General features: G+C 49.0%; 1 protein-coding gene across 1 annotated transcript in view; it reads right to left on the minus strand.

The window, feature by feature from the left end:
• Positions 1-218: 218 nt before the first annotated feature.
• IKBKB (inhibitor of kappa light polypeptide gene enhancer in B-cells, kinase beta) overlaps positions 219-9,818 on the minus strand; it is a 61,887-nt gene continuing 52,287 nt past the window's right edge. The window contains exons 18-21 of the mRNA XM_012001580.1: positions 9,527-9,697; positions 5,916-6,043; positions 3,452-3,542; positions 219-1,737 (exon numbers count right to left, since the gene is read on the minus strand). Coding sequence (XP_011856970.1) covers positions 1,672-1,737; positions 3,452-3,542; positions 5,916-6,043; positions 9,527-9,697 — 456 coding nt within the window. The 3' untranslated portion in view covers positions 219-1,671. The remainder of the gene's footprint in view (positions 1,738-3,451; positions 3,543-5,915; positions 6,044-9,526; positions 9,698-9,818) is intronic.

A 9,818-nucleotide genomic window follows, 5' to 3' on the forward strand; every position in this document is an offset into this window, starting at 1 on the left:
TTTTTTTTTTTTTTCCATTTTTCTTTCTTTTCACAACTTGTCCTGTAACTGAACAGCCATAAACTTTTAAAATGACTGCTTTGGTTGGCATTTTCCTGGTCAAAATTCTTCAGTGGCCTGTAACATAAGCTTACAGCCTTTAGCCCAACATCCTTTCCCTCCCCAATCTGACCCCATCCTTGCCTTTTGGGTGTTATTTCCCACTGTCATTTACCAGGTTTCCAAAATCGTGCTTTATTAAATGCTACTTCATTGGAATGTTAATACATGTTTCACACACACAATCAGCAGGAGAAAATGTTTCTATAGCCAAATGACATTGGTAAACAGTGTTTTTACACAAAGTTAAGCGGGTTTCTTTATTTTAAGTCTCTTCAGATACTTTCCCAGTACATAGTGTGACTCTCCATAAAGCAAGTGAAACATTAATCATTCCCTAAACTTACTTGACCAAAGAACGCTTCATTCTATCTCCATACTTGTGAAAGTCTCCTACTCCAACTTTCTTCTCCAAAAACACTCACCTGTTTGTGATCATCTGAACTCATTTTATGCTCTTGCCTTTATATAAAAGAGAAGTTCTGTGAAATGTTGAAGAAGCAGGGTTATGGCACTAGTAATGATCCAGGCACTATACATTATTTAGTTCAGAAACCCTAACCATCGGTATTCTAACAGTGGATTGTGGAACCCAGTATGAGTGTTTGAGACATGTTACAAAATATAGAAGCTATTTTTAAAATGAATCCATTTAATACTGCTAGATGCTGTGAGAGACAGGGACTCCCCAGCCCAGCACTGCCACACGCACACATTCTTGAGCAGGAACGGAGACGTGGGCATGGTGTGGGCAGGCCAGCGGTCAGCAGATATCCTTTCTGTCCCTCCTCTGTGACAATCACCCCCAAGTAATCTTTGGGACTCAGAATAAGGCAGCTGCTCTCCCACCCTTACTACGGTGAGTCTCTCTGTGGCTGAAAGGACCACAGATGGAGAGCTTGGCACTCACTCCAACTTTGCCGAAAAGAGGACAACCACCAGGGCAGTAGGTAAAAATACAATTTTAGCAGCAGTGAAATAATAAGAGGAAGTGAGGATGGGGCCAGGCCACAACTATAATTAAACTGTCTGTTTAAGAGAAGCTGAATCCAGAAGAAACACAAGCTGTAAAGTGAGAGAGGACAGGGAGCGGGGCCACTGGAGAGCAGGAGAGGACAGGCTGGCACCAAGCGCTGCTCCGACTCTGTCCTGAAAGATTTGAATTGGACACTGTCCAGTCACGTGTGTGGCAAACCGTACTCCAAGCACTTTTCTCAAGGCAGAGGAAGGAGCTGCTGTGGCTGCAGCCCTGAACGCTCGTGGGGCCGGCATCGTGCGCTGGGCCTCTGTAATGGAGGACCTCCAGTGTGCAGACAAGGTGCCGGCAGTGCCTGCGGAAGGCTGCGCCCTGGGTCCTGGGTGAAAGTCACAGCTGCTGAAGTGAGAGCTCCATCTGGATACCAGAGACTGCTGGGCCATCAGTGCAGCAGGAACCACCATGTGAGAGCTGCAGCCAGGCAGCCCCAGGTCAGGAGGCCTGCTCCAGGCAGCCACATGTCAGGGGGTCGAGTCCCCCCACCGCACAAGGCCTGCTATGGACAGCCCCATGTCAGGGGGTCAAGTTCCCCCACATCAGGAGGCCTGCTCCAGGCAGCTGTGCTCTTCTTCTTCCGTCTGTAACCAGCTCCAGTCTAGGGCCTGAAAGTCAACAGACATGTTAAAAATACAATAGCCACCAACACATTTCAGGTTATTGTTACTCTTCAGGAGGCAATCAGGACAATTTAGAAATATACTGAAACCCGGCCGGGTGCAGTGGCTCACGCCTGTAATCCCAACACTTTGGGAGGCCAAGGTGGGCAGATCATGACGTCAGGAGTTCGAGACCAGCCTGGCCAAAATGGTGAAACCCTGTTTCTACTAAAAATACAAAAATTAGCCTGGCGTGGTGGCAAGCTCCTATAGTCCCAGCTACTTAGGAGGCTGAGGCAGAAGAATCACTTGAACCTGGGAGGCAGGGGTTGCAGTGAGTTGAGATCATACCATTGCTTTCCAGCCTGGGCGAAAGAGCGAGACTCCATCTCAAAAAAAAAAAAAACAACAAACAAAAATAAAAAGAAATATATTGAAACCCCTTTATTGGCTAGGTATGGTGGCTCATGCCTGTGGTCCCAGCATTTTGGGAGCCAGAGGCGAGCGGATTGCTTGAGGCCAGGAGTTCAAGACCAGCCTGGGCAACATAGCAAGACCCAGGCTGCATAAAATAAATTAATTAATTAAACAAATACAAATTAAAAAGCCAAACCCTTTTATTAATAAGTTTTGTGACTGCAGGGCACTCTTGAGCTAAGTTACATATTCAAACTGTACAGGATCTTTTCTTTGGATTGGCTCAGAGTCCTTAAGATTCTGTGACTGTGGGAATTAGAAAGGCAATGTCAGTACCACCGTGGCTCACAGCACTCACTCTCGTGCTCACTGTGGGTAGCTAATCTCAGCTATGGATTTCCAGCCTCACCACATGACTCGGCCTGATGAGACTTCCTCTTCCTCCCACGGACGTGCAAGTAAGCAATGAACTGATCAAAACATTATTGTGCCAGGAGGAAGAGAGCAGCAAGAAATACAGAATGCCCACAGACTGGAGGAGGACATGCGACTACATCAGCAAAGGCTGCAATTCACAGTAGTATCCCCTGCAATTCTTCCGAAAAGCTTAAAGTTAGGGGAGGTTAGCAAGTGATTAGCAGGTAAAGACCATGTAAAGATCTAGGCAAATGATGCAGGATTCTCTCAACAATGAAGCTTTGTCTTAATGTACCTATGTCTTGACTAGTGGTCTCATAACTAGTACTACCTACTGCTAAGCTCCAAGGCCCTGAGGACATGGCCATGGCTGGTTCCCGCTCCCAGCCCAGCACTCAACACACAAATCCTCAGCAGTAGTACCAACGGTGCAGGTGGGGACAGGCTTCTGGGAACAATGCTACCTTCCTCCTCATCATAGGAATTAAGTGTTGCAAGGATTAAATAAGATAATGCATATATGTAGTTGTAAGCCTTCAATAATTGTTAGTCATCACTATTATTATGAATAATAAAAAATGTGTAATGGAAAATTATAAATATGCACTGAAAAAATCAGCTGGGTGTGGTGACGCACGCCTATAGTCCCAGCTACTCAGGAGGCTGAGGCATGAGAATCACTTGAACCCGGGAAGCAGAGGTTGCAGTGAGCCAAGATCATGCCACCGCACTCCAGCCTGGGTGACAGGGAAAGACCCTGTCATAAACAAACAAACAAACAAACACTGAGGTTGGGGATAATGCCAGATTGCGTTTCCATTTTCTTTTCTCTTTTGCTATAGAATGAAAGGACATGGAATCGCAGGGGGCTCACACAGGCTGTTACCGTGAAACTCTGGTCTTGCTCCCTCACGGTGTCCTGTATGGCATTTTCTAGCAGGGTGCACAGGTTATGTGCTTCGGCCACCAGTTCTTCACTAAAGAAAATGATCAAATTATTAGAAAGCGATCATTATTAGTTATCAGAGCTAACACTGCTATTTTAAAATATGCTAAAGAGTTTTGATAATACTTTTTAAATGAAGTAACAATTATTTTGATCCTGACTGTCTTAAAACACCAACCCATTGACTAATACTTTCATCTTGTTATGCACTTTCCACACATGAATATTACTGCCAAAAAGGCAAACAGATCTCCATAAAAAGTCAGAAGTAAAAAGAGCTCTTTCTGCTTTCTGACTTACTAGATAGCTGAATTTAATTCTCAAACTGCCAAAATCTAAAGATATTCTCCAAATCACCTGTTTTCCAATTTCTGAAGTAGACAAAAAAAAAAAGGGCCAACCAATTTATCAGGGTTCCATAGTTCCTTGGAATCTGTTGAAAAGCAGTTCTGGGATTTGGTTTCATCTAATCTGATCTCTCTCTTTTCTATAATAAGAAACCCATGTTTCCTCTGAGGATTGGGCCACATTGAGAAAGAGCAGCATGTAATAAAACATCTTTTTCTAACCTCAGCTCTATGCTGTGGGGAGACAAGAGACATCCTATATACCCAGGTCTACCTTTCTAGAGCTTTGAGGACATCATTGAAGGGAATAAGCCATGTAAGGGAAGATGGTGCCCCGGAACTCCTCTCACTCTGCAAAATGTGACAATCTGATGGCAGGAGCTCAGAGTACATTTTTGCCAAACCTCAGCTACAGGGCCTCTAGCTAGGCTAAAGGCTCAGTGCCTGCCCCAGAAGGGAATGGAAGAGGCTCCTGGCCTAGCTACTATACTCCAGGAGCTCATGAGAGGTTGGGGAAGTACTTTTTATTTAACAAAAAAAAAGGGCCGGATGTGGTGGCTCACGCCTGTAATCCCAGCACTTTGGGAGACTGAGGCGGACGGATCACCTGAGGTCTGGAGTTTAAGACCAGCCAGACCAACAGGCTGGAGAAACCCTGTCTCTAATAAAAACACAAATTTAGCAAGGCCTGGTGGCTCATGCCTGTAATCCCAGCTACTCGGGAGGCTGAGGCAGGAGAATCGCCTGAACCCAGGAGGCTGAGTTTGAGGTGAGCTGAGATCGCGCCATTGCACTCCAGCCTGGGCAACAAGAGCGAAACTCCGTCTCAAAAAAAAAAAGAGAAGCAGTCTCACTATGTTGCCCAGGCTTGCCTCAAACTCCTGCAAACCTCCTGCCTCGGCCTCCCAAAGTGCTAGGATTACAAGAATGTGCCACACGGCTGAGAGAAAATTAAGTATCCAAGGTCACATAAATATCAAAATAGGCTACAAAGTCCCCAAGGACAAGAACAAGATTCTTCAAAGCAGACTATATTGAGATATAATTTACATACCATAAAGCTCACCCATTTAAAGTGTAGAATTCAAGGGTTTACGCATATTTACAGAGTTGTGCAACCATCACCATGTCTAGTTTCAGAATGTTTTCTTCATCCTCAGAAGAAACCTTGCATTATCACCATCCTCCTCCCCTGCCCCAGGCAATCATCAGTGTTTCCCATGCCTAGAGATTAGTTCCTGCAGAAACCCATAGAGCCCTGCACACAGAAAGTGTCAAACAAAACAAACCACAGGAAGAGACGACCGTGGGAACAGAGGTGGCCTGCAGTGTGCTGGAGAATGGGCGGAGGGCTGCTAGACACAGACTGCTGGGCCCCAACCCTGAGCTCCCAAGTGAGGTCTCCAGCAGGACCTGAGAATTTGATACTGTGCTACTGGCGCAGATGAGACCTGAAGAAAGCTCAGACCTGAGCATCTATAACGGAGGGGGAAGCTGTTATTCATGACTGACCAAGGAATACCTTGGTCAGAGTGGTATTTTGTGAAGATTAATTCAACCACACAGGGCTTGGCAGCAGAAAGGCAGGACGCAGGAGGCAGAAAGCCCCGCCGCCATGGTTCAGGCAAGAGGAGGCAGAGGACGGGAAGAACGGGAAGGTCAGTGGCACCAGAAGGAGGGTGGTGACTCGGTAACTCAAGGGAGTGGTAGGGTGAGTGGGGGCAGATCGCTTAGGGGAGATGAAGTGGGCCTCCTTGAAGGGAATGTGGCTTCCCATGGATAAAAGGTAGCAGCATGTGCCCGACCAGCATTTCCAATGTTCTCATTAAGCAGTTAGTCATCCAAGCCTTGGACAAAGAAACTAGTTAGTAAGTTTCAAGGGACTAGGAGAGCAAAACATGTAACACTTTTGTCCCCATAGGACCTAGCAGATGCAACAAACATCCAGAGAGGTAGTGATATCATTGGACAGACATTTACCAGTGACAAACGCCTCCATCCCCAATCTCCTGACGTGCCCTCGACGGTCACACTTGGCGCTGCTAACGGGGACCTACCTCTTCTTGGCTGGTTCGGGTAAGCTGTTGGAGGCCGTGGAGGGCTGAGACATCAGCTGCCCAGGCTGGCTAAGTCGAGAGGCATTCATGCTATCCGGGCTTCCACTGACGGGACCACGGACCTTGCTCTAGGGGACAAAATCAAAAGAAATTAGGAGCCAAGTGACGAATCACATTTTGCATTCACACCACAGTATTTTCTCAGGAGACAACTGACTGCCAGATGCCAGAGCTAACCCTACAGCCTACCAGTCGGCACCCCTACCTGGGGGGCAGCTGGTGCTTCACATCTGGCTTCAAAAGTGTTTCTGTATCAACAGGGGGACCTTTGAGGAAAGGATTCTAAATTTAAGGAGACCTGGGTGCCTACATTTATTGCAGGTTTTTTTATTTTCATCGGCTTTATTGCTTGATTGATTGATAATGATTGAGAGTCTCGCTCTGTCACCCAGGTGGAGTGCAATGAGCGATCTTGGCTCACTGTAACCTCCACCTCCTGGGTTCAAGCAATTCTCCTGCCTCAGCCTCCCAAGTAGCTGGGACTACAGGCATGTGCCACTACACCCAGCTAATTTTTGTATTTTTAGTAGAGACAGTGTTTCACCGTATTGACCAGGCTGGTCTCGAACTCCTGACCTCAGGTGATCTGCCTCAGCCTCCCAAAGTTCTAGGATTCATGATCCACTGCATCCGGCCCCTTAATGAACTTTTACAAGAAAAGAACAGGAAAGTATTTTTACTCTTTTCCAGGTAGAAGACAGACACACACACAAAGGCTACGGGAGTTCCTGTGGCTCATATCCTCTATGACCTGGCTGAGAAGAAACCAGGATGCACTGACTCCGAAGGGGCTGCAGCCACTGCTCCTCCCAGCCCAAAGGGTCAAGCAGGGGCTCCTGTTCCAGCTACCTGAGCCTCCTCAGCTCACAGCCCACGACCGCCGGCCAACCTTCAGGTCACCCCTCCACTGATCTCTGCTCTGCATGGTCCCCAACCCACCTGTGTAGTCCCCCAACCCCCGCTCCTGGCACTCACTGCGGCCTGCAGTCCTTCATCCCCTCACATGTCCCTCAGGCCGTGGAACCCTCCTGGCTCCACATCCTCCCCTCTAGCGAAACCTCAAGGCCCACAAGTCAAGGAGCCATGCAAGCGCCCAAGCCTCCATTCCTGGTTCTCCTGCTGCACCTTCCCTGCTGACCGTGCCTGGGAGAGGCCCAGCACTGACCTCCTGTGCTTCTGCCCTTGACCGAAAGTGCGGCAGGGGATGGCTCCTGCGCTGCCTGGCTCCCTTCCTGCCAGGCCCTGCCCCAGCTCCTGCCCCGCCCCGTCCTGTGCTGCACAGGGGCGGCTCAACTCCAGCCCTGCTGAGGGGCCCTTCTCAGTGCTGAGGTTGGCCAAGGGCTCAGATTCTCCAGCTGCCTGGAGAGGGACTTCCCCAAATCCCAGATGTGATCATATCCCCACACTCAATTCCTTTAATATCAAGGGAAAAGACAGATACTGCGATGTGTCCTGTGTGCTTTGAAAATGGACATGGGCCAGGCGCAGTAGCTCATGCCATTAATCCCAGCACTTTGGGAGGCCAAGGCAGGTAGATCTCTTGAGGCCAGGAGTTCGAGACCAGCCTGGCCAACACGGTGAAACCCTATCTCTACTAAAAATACAAAAATTAGCCAGGTGTGGTGGGATGAGCCTATAGTCCCAGCTACTCGGGAGGCTGAGGCAGGAGAATCACTTGAACCTGAGAGGTGGAGGTTGCAGTGAACTGAGATTGCACAGCTGCGCTACAGCATGGGAGACAGAGCAAGACGTTGTCTTGCAAAAAAAAAAAAAAGAAAAAGAAAACAAAGTGTGGCCCGCGTAAGCTCACCCTTGCCTACCTCAGCAGCTTCATCCTCCATCGTAGCCTTCCCCACACACACCAGCCTATCCCCACTCGGAACACACTGACTCCCCAGGCTCTCTGCCTTTGATAAAGCAACGTCTCTGTCCTGGAACATCCTCACTCTTCAGCTGGAACAGCTCCTTGTGAACCTTCTTGTTGCTCCCTCTCCTCTAAGACAAACTAGAGCTCCCCCTGTGCATGGAAACTGCAGCTCATGCCTCCTGGAGCTGCTTCCTAGCCCTTCCTGCCCTGAACGGCTCTTACTCATGCCTCTATCTGTGCCCCTCAAAGGATCAGGCCCTCCTTGGAACAGGTGCCATGCCTTCTCACCTGTGTGTCTTGCTGGGCATACAGTTAGCACTCAATAAATGCTCAATGGCTATAGACGGCACATCAGGCTATCACCTGTGCACACCTGCACCTCCCTCTCCTCTTCAGATCCTCTCTACCTTGTCATCCTGCTTTCTCCCTTTCCTCTCTTCTTACAGGAGGATGTGTCACTCCCACTCCCAAGGCATGCCCAGTGCTCTGGCACGTGACCCCAGCCCCTCTGTTCTCTGCACTGTGTGTGGATTGTCCCCTCTGCCTTTGACAATGAGAATTTCCTAATGCACCACCTCCTGCTTCCACCATGAGCAATGATCTCCCTGTCTCCTTCCCTTTGCTCTTAAAGGCAACTGATGCCTAAATCACTCTTCCATTCATGTCACCTTCTCTGCAGCCTTTCACAATGGGGCTTGCACTCCCAGCAGCTCTGGCTCCCATGGCATGACCAGGTCTGCCCGTCTTAGTTCTTGGCTGTTTTGTTTCCCATTTCCCCACCGTGTGGCATTCCGTGGACTCACAGCTACGTTAAGATGGTGTGCACAGAAAGCCTGGCTTATGGCACTGAGGGCAGCGCAGACGCAGATGATGGTCAACCAAGGTGCACTGCTGTGCATGATGGTGGGCTGAATTGGTGGCCCTAAGAAGGATATACCCACATCCCAACTCCTGGAGCATGTGAGTGTGATAGTACTTGGAGAAAACATCCTTAGAGATCCTGAGATGACATCACTCTGGGCTATTTGGGTGGGACCCAAATCCAATGACAAGTGTTCTTGTAAGAGTCACCCAGATAAGGGACACAGGGGTCACACGAAGACAGAAACAGAGACTGGAGTCACACACCAAAGAACACCTGGAGCCACTGGGAGCTGGAAGAAGCAAGGATGGTCCCTCCCCAAGAGCCCTCAGAGGGAGCTCAACCCTGCTCACACGGGACTTCTGGGCTCTAGGGCTCAGATAACACATTTGTTTTTGTTTTTAGTAGAGACAGCTCTGTTGCCCAGGTTGGAGGGCAGTGGCATAATCACAGCTCACTGCAGCCTTGAACTCCTGGGCTCAAGCAATCCTCCCACTTTGGCCTCCCCAAATTGCTGGGGTTACAGGCATGAGTCACCATGCCTAGCCCAAATTTCTGCTGTTTTAGCCCTTCAGTTTGTGCTAATCTTTATAGCAGCCATAGGAAAGTAATACACAGATGAATGAAAATGATTAGCACAGGCCCTTCCTCTGACCTCCCTGCTCACACCAAGTCAAATAACAGCGAAGTGAAACCTGAGCAGCAGCCGAGTGGACTACTGGTGGCTCTATGGCGTCCCGTGTGGAATGGCGGCAGTACACAGAGGCAGAAAGGCACAGGAGGCTGATGGGCCAAGGGCCTGGGGCCACAGCACTCACTCACACAAGCAATCTTCAGGAGATTCCAGAGCTCCTTCTGCCGCTTCTCCTGCAGCCGGACAACAGTCTTCTCATCCTCATTCATTAAGCTCACCACCTCTTCCACCTTGGGCAACAGTTCCAGCGCCTTCTGCTTGCAAACCACAGTTTTACTGCAAAGAATAAACATGACAAACTAATGGCATTTGGGCTGGAGAAAACGGAACCCGTGGCAGCTGTGCATCCAGTCAGCAGCTGCAGAAAGTCTCTTCATCAGGTCCAGTGAATCAGAGAGGAGGGAGGAAGGTGGCCTCACA

Source organism: Mandrillus leucophaeus, unplaced genomic scaffold, assembly GCF_000951045.1.
Source record: "Mandrillus leucophaeus isolate KB7577 unplaced genomic scaffold, Mleu.le_1.0 Scaffold664, whole genome shotgun sequence".
Taxonomy (NCBI): Eukaryota; Metazoa; Chordata; class Mammalia; order Primates; family Cercopithecidae; genus Mandrillus; species Mandrillus leucophaeus.